Source organism: Pavona decussata, unplaced genomic scaffold (assembly GCF_977016875.1).
Source record: "Pavona decussata unplaced genomic scaffold, jaPavDecu1.1 SCAFFOLD_45, whole genome shotgun sequence".
Taxonomy (NCBI): domain Eukaryota; kingdom Metazoa; phylum Cnidaria; class Anthozoa; order Scleractinia; family Agariciidae; genus Pavona; species Pavona decussata.
The window spans coordinates 2,487,556-2,503,984 of NW_028145467.1; the positions used below are offsets into that span (position 1 = coordinate 2,487,556).

Below are 16,429 nucleotides of genomic sequence, written 5' to 3' on the forward strand. Positions count from 1 at the left end.
GAACCACAGTCATAAAACCACTCACTGCCAATAGGGTGCAGCTCTGACCAGACTACAAATAATTGCTGAAAATTGAATGTGTTCTTTCTTTCTTCTTCTTTTGTTGACCATGTAAAACAAGGAATTGAATTGATGCCAAATTCTGACGATGTCATCAAGGTTTGGTACTTACAGACAGGCTATCAATGGCAATGAGCATAGAGAACCGTGATCAAAATGAAATACTAAAATATTCAGTCCTCACCAGAAGTTTCTCACCTTTGAGGAATCAACCTATTTCTTAGAGGAGATTGCAAAGTAGAGAAAGTACTATGAAAACATAACGTTTGAAGAAAGGCTTATAAATACAAATTCAACTTTGTTTGCCTCTGACCCTCAGACATTTTCAGCCATTCACAAGATCATCGCCATTCTTCTGACTACACCCTTGGGAAATATCAGTTGTGAATGTTCATTTTCAGCTCTAAGGCGTCTTACTCCTGGCCTCCTATGCACGCCTGATACTATGTGCGATGCCAAAGGGTATGTTTTTTGAGGCATTTTGATACGAAAGTCTAAAAACGGGTATGGATTCCAGATAACAGGTCTCAAGATGGGTATGGATTGTCCAGGTCTGAAAAAGGGTATCTAAAAATTACATATTTTGGTCTGAAACTGAGGGTCAGGCGAAAAAATTCCGAGGACTAGCCTCCGGGTCCATAACATGTTATGTTTTCTAGGACACTTTGCGACCATTTTGCATCAAAAAAAAAAATAATAACCTTTATTTACCCTCGGCAGTGTTTATAGCACAAATGCTAGTGGGGCCGAGCATTAAACTTCATAAAGAAATAATAGAAAAAAAAAACAGGAAAGATTTATTACTCGACGTTTCGGGGTCATCGTGAATCCATTATCAAGAAACTAGTTTAAAAAACATGCAAATAAGGAAAGGTACAAGAAAAGCATAAATTAGAATGAACGGCCTAAACAAACACCTTGGCGCGGATGGAATCCGTTTGCACGTTCAGTGTTGTTGTGATTAATTTTAGTTTATTTTAGCTTATGACGTTGTTAGCCACAAATCGCACGTAATATAGAGCAACATAGCTTCGCCCAAAACCGCATTTTAGTTAGTTGGCTTTGATCGTGTTAGCGAACAGAAGTTGCTTAAGAAGTCTTCTCGTAGAAGAACGCGGAAGTTTTGGTTTGGAATGGGCATAGCGGGACTGTTGTATAAGTCTTTTATTTCTTTTTCATTTTCTATAGGTTTTTAGCTTAGTTTCTTCGTTTGTATTATTGATTTCGGTTTACGATATGATCTTGTTTTCGTGGCTTGGATTCGTAATAAATTGATTCAAGTGATTGTCCGTAAGGTATTTTCCTGTGATATTGGTGTGTCCTAATTCCAGCGAAGTTAGGTCAAGTTAGTCTTCGAATAGCTTTGAGTGCCGGCCGCTACAAAACCTCTTAAAATTCCATTCAATTTCACGTGTATCCCCACCTTAAATGGACGGAGAAAAGAAAACTGCCACTTACCGTCTAACATTTATTAATGTATACTGACTAAAGATGGCCGAAATCTATTATGGAAGGAGTATCCGGCATTCTCATGCACTACACAGTTACTGAAAGACAAAGACTCGCTCCAGGCTTTTGAAGCGCTGTCAGACTTTATTTTAAAACTGTAAGGTGAAAAAATGGTCTAATTCTCAAAAACAGTACTTGTTGATTCCAGTGTGGGTAAATTAACCTATAAATTATCCAATATTCGTGGATTATAAACTGGAGATACGAAGGAAAGAAGGAATTGTGGTGTCTATTTTGAGGGTGCACCGAGATACTCGGTAAATGCGTTTGAGGCGATTTGCTGCCAAACAGCTTGATTACTCTATTACTAAAACTGAAAATATTCAGCTTCAGTCCAAAAATTACTTTACAGTCGACTCCCGATAACTCGAACCTTCCAGAGAAATTGAAAAAGGTTCGAGTTATCGGGAGTTCAAGTTATCGAGGGTAAAATTGTATTGAAAATAACCTGAAAGGGAAGGAAAAGTTGTTCGAATTAGGGCGAGGTTCGAGTTAGCGAGAGTTGGAGTTATCGGGAGTCGACTGTATTTAAGAAAATTGTACGTTTCTACAAAATAAAACCTACAACAATGTAAGTTGAGGATAACTTTCGTAGAATTGTTTTTATCTTTTACACGCGAGTTTAAATTAGACTTTTAAGAAGTAATATGTCTTTAAGCTGAGATTGTTTCTTTTCAAAGAAAATATAAACATGATAGGTAGTGTGCCTATTTATAGTATCCACTCGGATAGAGGGATTTCAGGCATTGTTTTGGCTGCCACTGCCCGGGTGATATGGCGGTGCGCATGCGTAAGGTACTGTTCTAACCCTCTGAACTGCACGGTTAAATTTTTTATTGTCACATGAGGAACCACGTGCGAATAATCCACTGGGTTAGGAAAGTCTGGGCCGGTATAGCAATGTATTTTTCAGCCTGTCAGTCCATCTTAAGACTGAAAAGGCGAGGTCTTCGGACGAAAAATCTGGAACAAGCAAGGAAATAGCAGGTGAGACTGTGGAGAGGGCGCGTAAAGTTTCCGCGCGAGAGTTCACCCAGTTCGAAATAAATAAATTAAAAAGAGGATCAAGGACTGATAACAGAAGTCCTTTCCTTCGAATATCCGGCTTGCAAACAAAATCCAGTGCATTCTTTTGTCAATAATATTAGAGTTGATTTTGTGGACATAGCAAAACAGAATTGACTGACACTCCCAGTGGCTGTTTGATGTTCAATAATGTTTAAAAACCTCATTGAATATCCTTGTCCATACCAATAATTGTTTAGGATAGCTCTATCTACTTAAAAGCGGCTCATAAATTTAGATATAACATTGTCGATTGAGGCGACATTTAAGGCACACGTCATGTACGTAATTACATTCCAAACTTTGTTTCTGCTTTTCCCGGGAAGTAATAGACTGCGCAAAAATATCCAGTTTGTTTCATAAGGTAGTGTCCTTAAAGGGATAGTATCACGCTATGTTTAGTAACACATCGAAAATCGGAAAGAAGCTATTCGGTTGATAGCAGCCAAGATATTATGACAAAATTCCATTAAAGGACTATCAGAATGCAAAGAAATTATCCAAGGATATTTTCGCCGGCAGATGGCCAAGATAGAGAGGGGTTCAAATTTGAAAACGTCTGGCGGGCGTTTTCAAATTTCGCTGTTGTAACGCACTAAAAGTCGCCGGTTGTACTATATTTTGGTTCAATCTTTCGTCTTAGAATTACTATTAATATTTCTTTAAATTAGCGATTGATACTATGATACTACCCCTTTAAGAAGTTTCTTGGACCTTCTGGAGATGTGCAGAAAAAATGCGCAGTAGCAAAAAAAGGCACCGTCCATAACACTGTTTGATTTCTCACTTGCCACCCATCCCCACTGATCCCACTCCCCCCCCCCCCCCACCCCTAAATTCTGACTGAATTACCCCAGGTCACATTTGCTAGTGCTGTAACTGTATATGGGATTTATTATCTGTACTGTGCGAGGCAATGGGTCAACAGCAAGAAACTCCAGTCTCTTACTCACAACTTAAAAGAATAATCAAGCCCATACCCTTTTAAAACCGCTCGCCTTGATAAAACTGGAAATGAATTGGACAATGAACCCTAATTTAACATTGCAAACATTATAATCAAAAGTGTCTTGAAAATAACAGTTTTTTCTTCAAATCATACTTGTACTTGGTAATCGTGATCTCCCAATAGATTAGTAATTAGAACTGAACTGTTCATTTTCACTTAAATTGATCACTGGATGCAAGGTATCGTTCCAATTTTAAGAACTAATATGAATCTATCATTTTGACGGACTTGGAGTGACTCAACTTTAGTATTACGCTTTAAGCAATACATTTCTTAAAATAACACATGTAAACTAATCAGTATAAACAAGCAAGATTCTTCAAACCATTTCTATGTTGTTATTTAGGCTCCATAGCAGGAAGGCCTGTGAGGGAAAAGAGGAAAACTCTTGCATGTCACGTGTATTCCTCGTTCCCTAATATGGCGTCCACTATAAACGCAAGCGTCTCTGATACATGCAGGCTGCTTTTTACACTGTATAAAAGCGTTGTCTTCTATGATGCACTCAAGTATGTATATGGCAAAATAGTAAACATTGGAAGATATTAAAATCTCCCTGCTCGATCGAATTATAGAACAAAGAAAAAAATAAGGCGCATGCTTCGTGAATATTTGAATGTATTTTTGTTTTCTGTTTTATTTTTGTTGTTGTTGGTTTTTTTTTTGTTGCTTGTTTGTTCGTTTTTTGTTCTTTTTTTTTATTTGTTTGTTTTTTCTCTTTTTCATGCCCGAGCTTTAAAATTTTTCCTTTTGACAGTTAAAATCAGTTGACCTTATCTTAAGAATTCTGCCAATCAATTTGGCTTTCAAACTCCATTATTCCTACAAAGTCATGAGACCAAACCTTAAAAACCAACTCAGTGCTCGTGCACCTTTGTTACATTATTATACACATTAAGTGTAAAGTATTTTAAGTAAGTAATTACATGATTAATTTTGAAGTAAGCATTGGAATATCGACAATGCTGAGCTTCTACAAGCTTTCAAAGCCCGCCATAAAAGTTCCGTCCGCGGTCTTCAGATTTTAAACACGCACGGCTAAACAAGCGCTATTTGAATAAAGTTTCTCCTAATTTAAAGCATCAATAAGGTTGACTAAACGGTTCTAGTGCTTATTTTAAGACATATACTTTTTTGGCGTCATCATCGAGCACTAAAATCCCTCCATCTGGTGTTGTAGCTATCCCACAGGGACTTAGTAGCTGAGTAACAGTTTTTCCACCGAAAGAACCTTCCACTGAAAACTGAACAATTCGATTATTGACAGCATCACAAACAAGAATGTTATGATGATCGCCACATTTCTCAACGCACAAACCACAGGGCCAGTTCAACTGTCCGTCACCTTTGCCTTTTTCTCCAATCTGGCGCAGAAACGTCCCTGAACGATCGAAGAATTTTAAACAGTTGTTTATTAAGTCACAAACAATGAACATGTTTTGATGGAAAATACATCCAGTGGGACCGCTTAGTTTATGTGAGCCGCTCTCTCCAAATTTAAACACTGGTTCACCATCCGTTGTGAAGACCTGAATTCTGTTGTTGTAGTAGTCAGCTACAGCAACACGTCTTTCACCGTCCATACAAACGCCCAATGGATTCCTCAACTCGCCCTCTCCTGTCCCGTACTTTCCAAAAGCTTTCACAGAGTTCCCCGTGTGTACATTAAACTGCTGAATGCGGTGATTGAACTGATCCGCCACTAGAATATGGTCGTCATTAAGATATGTTACACCAGCTGGACGGTTAAGCTGCCCTGCATTTCCTCCTTTGCTGCCAAATTTTCTCAGATATTTTCCTTCCTTATCAAAGGTCAGGATACAATGACCACCACAGTCAGTTACAGCAATGAGCCCTTTACTGTTCACGGCAATTCTATATGGACTTTGAAGATTTTCTCCTTTTAAATCCAATTCGCCCACAATTTCAAGTTGTCGTTCCTTCACCTGTACAGTGAAAGGACTTTGGTGAAGATTGTCTCCGTTACAAGTCACTTTAATGTTGTACCTGCCTGGCACTTTAGGAGTAAACTTCACCAGGAAATGTCCATCTTCTCTTTTCAAAGTCGTCATACTTCCTACTAGTTCAGTGGGTTCTACGAGAACTTCAACATGAAATGTTCCTTGACCTTCATTAATCAGTTTTGGAGAGATGACTAACTCTGTTTCTACTCCAGCTTGGAAATCTTGAGTCAGTCCTTCTACAATTGGTTCGCCGATTGCAGTGACACCGAGGGTCAAATTCTCTGGTTCGGCAGTCGAAACAAACCTCACAAATGAGCTAACCGGAAGAGCCGGGGACTGGATCTTATTAAGATCTTCAAACCGCTTTTCCAGGTTTTTCTTGCTTTGCATGATATCTGAACTTGAGCTTCTTCGAACTAGGTTGCTAGCAAACTCGACTGCTTGGTTCATTTGTTTGACCAACGACTGTCCTTGTGTCTTAGCGGCGTTTAATTTCTCATTTCTTGACACGCGCGTGTTCTCGATGGCGGTGATGGCCTCCCGCTCGCGTTCTCGAATCTTGTTGATCATTTGTTCGGCTGTTTGGGAAACTTTCCGTTTAGCGGCTATGGAGTTAGTTTCCAGATCAACAGATGTTTGTTCAAACTCACGAATCACATCACTGAAGTCTTTGCTCTTTTCTTTGATCAGCACTGCTCCCGTCATAATTTTGGGTTTCTCGTTATCAGCTGCTTTATCAAGCGGATCAACAGTATGATTCTTGTGATCTGTCACAACACAAACCTGGCACACACAAGTCTGGCAATCGATGCAAAAAAACCTCGTTACCTCTCGTTCGTGGTACGACTGAGAGCAAAACGATCGTCGCTTTAGCAGAGCTTCGTAGTCTGCTGCTTGAAAGTGTTTTATTGGTCTGACTTTGTGTCCTTCAAACGCGACATTTCTTAGAAGTTCATGTGCGTTTACACAGTCAGGGCACATGAATTTTCCGCATTCGAAGCAAAAGCTTGTCTCAGCGCTCTTTTTCCTGCAGTTGCCGCAATTAATCTCGCTTCCATCGCCACTCTGCTGTACAGCGAGAACACCTAGCAAACTATTCTGAAGAAAACCGGTCGGCAATTTATCGAAGCTGTCAGGGACGCCAACTTGGGCCTGGCACTCAGGACAGCGAAATTTTCCATGTTGCTGGGTTGTTAGAGCGTGCCTTTTCAAGCACTCGCAACAGAAGGTGTGCAGGCATGTTATTGTCTTGGGTTCGGTGAAAGTATCCAAACAAATCGAACATGTAACGTGTTCTTTTAGGTTTTTCAAGAGAAATTCCATCACAAATGGGAAACGAGATCGTGAAATCATGCACACCCAACTATTGTTTATAATTCTGAGAAATCGGGATGTATTAGACAGCTAGACAGATCAATTTCTACTTAACCTCAGTGTAACCTTGTGGCCTCAAAACAGCTTTATGTGTGGAGTGCCTTGTTGCATGACAGAAGTTCTAGTTGCGTGATTTATTTATCTCTGCCTTCTTCGCAGGCCTTTCTTATTTGTGCGAGAGCGAAAAACAAGATGGAGGAATCGAGCTCAAAGCGCGAAGTGTTGTGGAAAGGGAAGGTATATAATGCGAGTGTTTAAAATTTAGGCCCCGTTCATATGGAATAAAGTTGTCCCGGGTAGAAGGGTCACCCGCCTACCCGAGCTACCCTGTGCGAGCCAACATTTCCTACATTTCCTTACAAAACTTGGCGAACCGTTTACACGAGAAACAAAAAGTTGGCTGGAAGGGTAACCCACCTAGCCGGGCCAACTTTTCTCCTTATAAACACTAGCCGGGTCAACTCTGTCAAGGCGAGACAATCAGAGCATGCACGAGCGCTCGGGAAAAGGGGTCAACCTTTTTTCTCATATAAACACTCACTGAAGTTGACTCGGCTGGGAGGCTGACCCTGTTTCCCGGGACAACTTTTCTCCATATAAACGGGGCCTTAGTGTTTGTCCTGTGTTACACTTCCTTTGTTTGCTTCAGCAGTAAAAGTGGTTACGGAATTTCCTCCAAACTTCGTTGCCAGTATCTCTCGGAAAGAACAGCAACCTGGGAACGAGGTTGAAGTTAACCGTTTTTGACCGCTGAGTTTTAGCAGTCTTTTTTCTTTTGCCAATTCGTGTTAGAGGAAACGAACAGAGAGGTCACGTGCTCTTATCTCAATGTTCATTCTCGATAGGTATCTGAGGAAAAAAAGACCAAATGTGCAGAGTACAAAAATTTATCGAGGGAGTGGAGGTTGTAGGAGCGGGGGATAGGAACTCTCTCTTCCCATTCCACAGTCAAGGCTGGGCAGGATTTTTCTCTTCTAAGGTTTCGCGCTTCGTGTCATTGAAAATTAAATTTGCCAGCCTGTTCTGTCACACTTTGTAATAATCATCGCACTTTGTAATAAAACTGTCACACTTTGTAATAACACTTGTCGCACTTTGTAATAAATTAAGCTGTCGCACTTTGCAATACGTTTTGCTGGGTATGTGCCGCTGGCCTCTCAGAGGCCCTGACCCATTATAGTCTATTTTGTGGCCAATTATAGACCCCGTCTTGGTCACTTTCAGTGGGAAAATGTAATTTTTGCGATCCCAGCTAAGTCATTTTCTATTCATGCATCTACTTTCGAGAACGAAAAGTAATGCGAGGTGATTGTTACATTTAATAAACAACAACTTTCTGGACTTTTTAACCGAGACCATTTTCAATCCCTACTTAACAAAATTTTCTTACCCCAAAAATCCGAAAATGTGCGACGCCATTCTAGTAACTCTATTGAAAATGCAACCCCATTCTGGGAAAACCGAGCTCGCAAAGTGCCTCAAGAAATTTAACTCCCTGGTGGGCGAGTCTTCGTCTTTAAGTTCATCATACCTTGGCTGTACGATTGACGCCACTGTATGTTTAAACATAACCACGTTAGGCTGGTGATCGCAATTCTATCTCCAAAATGTTCTTGTCACCTTCTCTTCATGTACACGATCGTCCTCCTCGGTGCCTTCAAGATACTCTTCCATCTCCTCTGTTAGATCTGCAACTGTTACTTGTTCTTCCTCATTTTCAAGCAGGTATTAGACAACTTCCTTAAATGCAGAACTTTTCACTATGTCAAATGGTCGTCCTTGTGTCTTGCATAGCTTAGCGCCATTATCCAAGTCAGTACTGCACTGCTTTGGTATGTTCTTGCCTGTTCGTAAGTTGATGCTACAGGTCTGGTGGTAGACAGCATCTGCGGCGTGAAAATCACGGAGGTATTCAAGGCGTCCTAATACAGTTTGCGACCAAATCATCGCTTCTTTCTCTACACGTTTTCAAAAATGTTTCTTAGAATTCCATCGTAAGCGAATAACATCAAACCCCTCCCTTTTCCCTTTGTATTTAGCAGATTGACCACAGAAAACGCAATGTTCACTAGAATTAAATTTTAGCTCTGTTGAGCGGCGTCTTACAGTGTCCTTAGCTACCTCATCATCTGGTGTGGAGCTAGGGTTTTTAGGCCTAATAAGATTAAGAGGGCATGTCCGATGAACGTTATGGCCAGGCCAAGCGCCAAGTGAACTGTTTACTTGATTGTAAAAACTGCCTTTCACAAATAAAAGGATATCAATATTATGTCCAATCAGAAGCTTGATACGACAGTTTTCACCAACGAAGAAAGTCATATCGGTTTTTCCCGCCTCTGTAGTTTGTTCATTGTGATCCCTTAAATACAAATTTGCTTTACATGATCGCATGAATGGAAGTAAAAAGCGCGGCTCCAAACAACAAAACGACTTGGATTAACCGAGAATTCCTTGAAGATATTTTAAGCTTTAACGACTTCAAAATCACAAACATTTCCTGGTTGGAAAGTTCAAAGATCCAAAGACATATTACTGAATTTTTTTCAGCAAGTCGAAGACTGAAAGAAAATATAAGAGAAGCCGTAGCTCGAGAATGAAAGAAATTCATCTTTGGCGCCATCATTTCATTCATGTTAACTTCAGCTATACAGAAAAATGATCACTTTTTTAAATTTTTTTTTTAAATAATTTTTTATTTTATTTTATTTTTTAATAAACTCTAGTGAGCAGCACACAGCAACAGATCTTGTCAACTTCTTTATTATCTCCTACCGGTTTCGTCTGATAACAAAGACTTCGTCAGGAAGTTACAACAAGATAGTGAGGGAACTTATTTTATACCTAATCATTGTAGTACAAATCACGTTCAAAACAAGAGTGTGAACAGCGAAAAAACACCCAAAAAGTACTACGTGGAGGATATGAAGGGAATCCTGCGTCACGCTGAAAATGCGCAATGTTTAATTTGTTTAATTAATGTTAAAAATGCGCAATGTTTAATTTTGGGGCTCATGGGTTTAACGTTAAACCCGTGAGCCCCAAAATTAAACATTGCGCATTTTCAGCGTGACGCAGGATTCCCTTCATATCCTCCACGTAGTACTTTTTGGGTGTTTTTTCGCTGTTCACACTCTTGTTTTGAACGTGATTTGTACTACAATGACAATGATTAGGTATAAAATAAGTTCCCTCACTATCTTGTTGTAACTTCCTGACGAAGTCTTTGTTATCAGACGAAACCGGTAGGAGATAATAAAGAAGTTGACAAGATCTGTTGCTGTGTGCTGCTCACTAGAGTTTATTAAAAAAAATAAAAAATAAAAAAAAAATTGTCCGTTAGGCGATGATTCGGTACTTTTAATTTAATTTAATTTTGTTAATTTAGCTTCAAGCTGACTGAGCATATTCTTAAACTTTGCATCTGAATGGGAAATGCAAGGCCGTAGCCAGCGGAGGGGCAAGGGGCCCCTAAAAAACAAAACATGAGATTGTTTCAACGTCTTCTCTTGGAGTTTTAAGTGTAGATAGTTTGAACTTCACTGTGATTAGTTTACCTTTGCAACTCCACAACTGACTCTCTGGTCTTGGTGAAACAGCAAGCAAAACTGAAAGCGATTCAAAGACAAAAGACCATTTATAGCCCCGTATATATTTTCACCGTGTCGTTGTCAAGTTTTGGGAGAGGTTATGGTTCCAGACAGAGACAATTGCTCAGGCTGTGGGAACCACAGTCATAAAACCACGCACTGCCAACATCCAGCATCATCGCGGTGCTAATGCAGGATGCATCACTGACCAGACTACAAATAATTCCTAAAAATTGAATGTGTTCTTTCTTTCTTCCTCTTTTGTTAGATCCGCAAAAACTTTGAACAACTTTAAAATCGCTATAAGAAAGTTTGACGTCAGCTCGATCTCTGTTGGACGACGGATGTATGCGTTGTTCTTGCTGTTCATCTATCTAGTTAATTGTCAAATAAATAATTTTTTAGGTGTTAATTAATGATAATTAATTATTAGGTTTTCTTGACTTTACTTAATCTTAGTTGAATAGACTTTACTTTACATTTTTTGTTAGTCTCCCCAATTAGTAGGGCACTCGTGCTCGGCTATTCAGATTGAGACTTAAATAAAGTTGTTGTTGTTGTTGTTGTTGACCATGTAAAACAAGAAATTGAATTGGTGGAAAATTCTGACGATGTCAGGCTATCAATGGCAATGAGCATAGAGAACTGTGATCAAAATGAAATACTAAAATATTCCTCACCAGAAGTTTCTCACCTTTGAGGAATCAACCTATTTCTTAGTAGAGATTGAAAAGCAGAAAAAGTACTACGAAAACATAGCGTTTGAAGAAAGGCTTGTAAATACAAATTCAACTTTGTTTGCCTCTGACCCTCACACATTTTCTGCCACTCACGATCCTCGCCATTCTTCTGACTACTCCCTTAGGAAGTATCAGTCGTGAATGTTCATTTTCAGCTCTAAGGCGTCTTACTCCTGGGGTCTGTTCCTCGAAAGTCCCGGTAACTTATCGGGCCCGATAAGTATATTTTGAAATGTTTTTTTCGCCGATTACACAGTGATTACAGACATGCTACTCAGTCAAAATTTTCATTTGTAAGATCTTAAAATTTAGTATTCAAAGCTAACAAAAATTGACTTCTGTTAAGAAACATTTATCACCAAAGACACTTATCGGGCTCGATAAGTTAATTACCGGGCCTTTCGAGAAATGGGCCCCTGGCCTCCTATACACGTACACTATGTGCAATGCCAAAGGGTATGTTTTTTTTAGCCATTTCGATATGAAAGTCTAAAAACAGGTATGGATTCCAGATAACAGGTCTCAAGATGGGTATGGATTTTCCAGGTCTAAAAAAGGGTATCTAAAAATTACATATTTTGGTCTGAAACTGAGGGCCAGGCAAAAAAATTCCGAGGACATAACACCAAAGTTATGTTTTCTAGGACACTTTGCGACTATTTTGTATAGTCTTTCCTTAGAGAATGTTTCATTTGCCAGGAAACTTGACAATTTTTTCCTAGATCAGAGGCCTCCTTGTTCAAAAACTAACCTGCCAGTTTTTGACAAAGAGACTTGTCAAGTTCAAGAATCGCGGTACAGACTACAAAGCTAAGCGGCGTTGCAGCCGACTAAGAAAAAAATACCAAGGCAGCTTGTTATGTGCTTGCACGAGCAAATATATCAGTAACTGGGCCTTGTCCCCATATTATCCTCGGAGATCCAGTGTAACGGCATTGTAAGCCAATCCCAGGACTCTGTGATTAATTTTAGTTTATTTTAGCTTATGACGTTGTTGGCCACAAATCGCACGTGATTAATAGAGCAACATAACTTCGCCCAAAACCGCATTTTAGTTAGTTGGCTTTGAAAGTGTTACCGAACAGAAGTTTTTTTTAAGAAGTCTTCCCGTAGAAGAACGCTGAAGTTTTGATCTGGAATCGCCATAACAGGACTGTTGTGCAAGTCATTTTATTTCTTTTTCCTTTTCTATAGGTTTTTAGCTTAGTTTCTTCGTTTGTATTTTTGATTTCAGTTTACGATATGTTCTTGGATTAGTGGCTTGTCGTAATAAATTGATTCAAGTGATTGTCCGTAAAGTATTTCCCTGCGTTATTGGTGTGTCGCAACTCGAGCGAAGTAGGTCGTCGAATAGCTTTGAGTGCCGGCCGCTACCGTCCGAAACCTCTTAAAATTGCATTCAAATTCACGTGTACCCCTTAAATGGACGGAGACAAGAAAACTGCCACTTACCGTCTACTATTTATTTATGTATACCGACTAAAGATGGCCGAAATCTATTATGGAAGGAATATTCGGCATTTTCATGCACTCCCGACAGTTACTGAAAGAGACTGAAAGACTTGCTCCAGGCTTTTGAAGCGCTGTCAGACTTTATCAGTTTAAAACGGTAATATTAGGGGCAAAAATGGTCTAATTCTGAGAAACAGTCCTTGTTAATTCCAGTGTCAAGTAAATTAAACTATAAATTATCCAATATTCCTGGATTATAAACTGTCCAGAGATACGAAGGAAAGAAGGAATTGTAGTGTCTGTTTTGAGGGTGCACCAAGATACTCGGTAAGTGCGTTTGAGGTGATTTGCTGCCAAACCGTTTGATTACTCTATTACAAAAATTGAAAATATTCAGCTTCAGTCCAAAAATTACTTTACAGTTGACACCCGATAGCTCGAACCTTCCAGGGAAATTGAAAAATGGTTCGAGTTATCGGGAGTTCGAGTTATCGAGGGCAAAATTATATAGAAGATGACCTGAAAGGAAAGGAAAATTGGTTCGAGTTAGCGCGAGGTTCGAGTTAGCGAGGGTTGGAGTTATCGGTAGTCGACTGTATTTAAGGAAAGTGTGCGTTTCTACAAAATAAAACCTACAACAATGTAAGTTGAGGATAACTTTCGTAGATTTTTTTTAACTGTTACACGTGAGTTTATATTTAGGCTTTTAAGAAGTAATATGTTTTTAAGCTGAGATTGTTTCTTTTCAAAGAAAATATAAACATGATACCTACTGTGGCTATTTATAGTATCCAGTCGCTTGGAGGGATTTCAGGCATTGTTTTGGCTGCCACTGCCCGGGTGATATGGCTGTGCGCATGCGTTAGGTACTTGCCAGGCCGTGGGTTGGTGTCCGAGTGTGTCACTTGTTTTAATTGATTGTCTAATTGTTTTAACCCTCTGTACTGCGCGGTTAAATTTTTTATTGTCATAAAAGTTCCGTCCGCGGTCTTCAGATTTTGAAAACGCACTAAACACGCTCATTTGAAAAAAGTTTCTCCTAATTTAAAGCATCGACAAGGTTGTCTTTAACGGTTCTAGTGCTTATTTTAAGACAGATAATTTTTTCGCGTCAATATTGGCCACTAAAATCCGTCCATCTGGTGTTGTAGCTATCCCACGAGGACCTTGTAGCTCAGTAACAGTTTTTCCACTGAAAGAACCTTCCACTGAAAACTGAACAATTCGTTTATTTTCAGAATCACAAACAAGAATGTTGTGATGATCGCCACATTTCTCAACGCACAAGCACCAGGGCCAGTTCAACTGTCCGTCACCTTTGCCTTTTTCTCCAATCTTGCGCAGAAACGTCCCTGAACGATCGAAGATTTTCAAACAGTCGTTTCTTGAGTCACAGGCAATGAACAGGTTTTGGTGGAAAATACATCCAGTGGGAAAGCTTAGTTTTTCTGAGCCGCTATCTCCAAATGTAAACACTGGTTCACCATCCTCTGTGAAGACCTGAATTCTGTTGTTGTAGTAATCGGCTACAACAACACGCCCATCACTGTCCATACAAACGTCTAATGAATTCATCAACTCGCCCTTTCCTCTCCCGCACTTTCCAAAAGCATTCACAAAGTTCCCAGTGTGTACATTAAACTGCTGAATGCGGTGATTGCACTGATCCGCCACTAGAATATGGTCGTCATTAAGATATGTTACACCAGTTGGATGATTAAGCTGCTCAGCTTTTCCTTCTTTGCTGCCAAATTTTCTCAGATACTTTCCTTCCTTATCGAAGATCAGGATACAGTGACCATTCCAGTCAGTTACAGCAATCAGCCCTTTACTGTTCACAGCAATCCCATATGGACTTTGAAGAATTTCTCCTTTTAAATCCAACTCGCCCACAATTTCAAGTCGTCGTTCCTTCACCTGTACAGTGAAAGGACTCTGATGAAGATTTTCCCCGTTTATAGTCACTTTAATGTTGTACGTGCCTGGCACTTTTGGAGTAAACTTCACCAGGAAATGTCCATCTTCTCTTTCAAAAGTGGTCATACTTCCTACTTGTTCAACGGGTTCCACGTGAACTTCAACGTGAAATGTTCCTTGACCTTCATTAATCAGTTTTGGAGAGATGACAAACTCTGTTTCGACACCAGCTTGGAAATCTTGAGTCAGACCTTCTACAATTGGTTCGCCGATTGCAGTGACACCGAGGTTCAAATTTTCTGGTTCGGCAGTCGAAACAAACCTCACAAATGAGCTAACCGGAAGAGCCGGGGACTGGATCTTATTAAGATCTTCAAACCGCTTCTCCAGGTTTTTCTTGCTTTGCATGATATCTGAACTTGAGCTTCTTCGAACTAGGTTGCTAGCAAACTCAACTGCTTGATTCATTTGTTTGATCAACGATTGCACTTGTGTTTTAGCGGCGTTTAATTTCTCATTTCTCGACACGCGCGTGTTCTCGATCGCGGTGAAGGCCTCCCGCTCGCGTTCTCGAATCTTGTTGATCATTTGTTCGGCTGTTTGGGAAACTTTTCGTTTAGCGGCTATGGAGTTAGTTTCCAGATCAACGGCTGTTTGCTCAAACTCACGAATCACATCACTGAAGTCTTTGCTCTTTTCTTTGATCAGCTCTGCTCCCGTCATAATTTTGGCCTTCTCGCCATCAGCTGCTTTATCAAGCGGATGAACAGCATGATTCTTGTGATCCGTGTTTATGCAGGTCTGGCACACACAAGTCTGGCAGTCGATGCAAAAAAACCTCGTTACCTCTCGCTCATGGTACTGCTGAGACCAAAACGATTGTCGCTTTAGAAGAGCCTCGTAGTCTTGTGCTTGAAAGTGTTTTATTGGTCTGACTTTGTGTCCTTCAAACGCGACATTTCTTAGAAGTTCATGTGCGTTTATGCAGTCAGGGCACATGAATTTTCCGCATTCGAAGCAAAAGCTTGTCTCAGCGCTCTTTTTCCTGCAGTTGCCGCAATTAATCTCGTTTCCATCGCCACTCTGCTGTACAGCGAGAACACCTAGCAAACTATTCTGAAGAAAACCGGTCGGCAATTTATCGAAGCTGTCAGGGACGCCAACTTGGGCCTGGCACTCAGGACAGCGAAATTTTCCATGTTGCTGGGTTGTTAGAGCGTGCCTCTTCAAACACTCGCAACAGAAGGTGTGCAGACATGTTATTGTCTTGGGTTCGGTAAAAGTATCCAAACAAATAGAACATGTAACGTGTTCTTTGAGGTTTTCCAAGAGAGATTCCATCGCAAATTCGAAACGAGATAATACACACCCAACTATTGTTTATAATTCCGAGAAATCGGAATGTATTTGCATTCTATTTTAGAGATTCAGCCAGACAGATCAATTTCTACGTAACGGCTTGTAACCTCAAAACAGCTTTTTGTGTTGAGCGCGTTGTTGCATGACAGAAGTTCTAGTTGCGTGATTTATTTATCTCTGCCTTCTCCGCAGGCCTTTCTTATTTGTGAAAACAAGATGGGGGAATGGAGCTCAAAGCGCGAAGTATTGTGGAAAGGGAAGGTATATAATGCGAGTGATTTCTTGGTGTTTGTCCTGTGCGACGCTGTCTTTGTTTTTTGTAGCAGTCTTTTTAGAGGTGTAAGCTCAGTATACATCGCTATGAATGTAGAGGTTTTTGATCAAAGTCAAATC

The 16,429-nt window shown here is 40.0% G+C and overlaps 2 protein-coding genes across 2 annotated transcripts; both read right to left on the reverse strand.

Moving 5' to 3' along the window:
* Positions 1-3,510: 3,510 nt before the first annotated feature.
* LOC146482672 (E3 ubiquitin-protein ligase TRIM45-like) lies at positions 3,511-7,048 on the reverse strand. The gene has a single exon (XM_085107090.1). It carries the CDS (start codon positions 6,958-6,960, stop codon positions 4,756-4,758), a length of 2,205 nt encoding a protein of 734 aa, XP_084963216.1. The 5' UTR covers positions 6,961-7,048; the 3' UTR covers positions 3,511-4,755.
* Positions 7,049-13,403: 6,355 nt separating this feature from the next.
* Positions 13,404-16,059, reverse strand: LOC146482673 (E3 ubiquitin-protein ligase TRIM45-like). The gene has a single exon (XM_085106925.1). It carries the CDS (start codon positions 16,016-16,018, stop codon positions 13,844-13,846), a length of 2,175 nt encoding a protein of 724 aa, XP_084963051.1. The 5' UTR covers positions 16,019-16,059; the 3' UTR covers positions 13,404-13,843.
* Between the last annotated feature and the right edge of the window lie 370 nt (positions 16,060-16,429).

What these genes read in the sequence shown, in the direction of transcription:
- LOC146482673 (XM_085106925.1), bottom strand. Translation starts at nt 16,018, where the DNA reads ATGGAATCTCTCTTGGAAAACCTCAAAGAACACGTTACATGTTCTATT.
- LOC146482672 (XM_085107090.1), bottom strand. Translation starts at nt 6,960, where the DNA reads ATGATTTCACGATCTCGTTTCCCATTTGTGATGGAATTTCTCTTGAAA.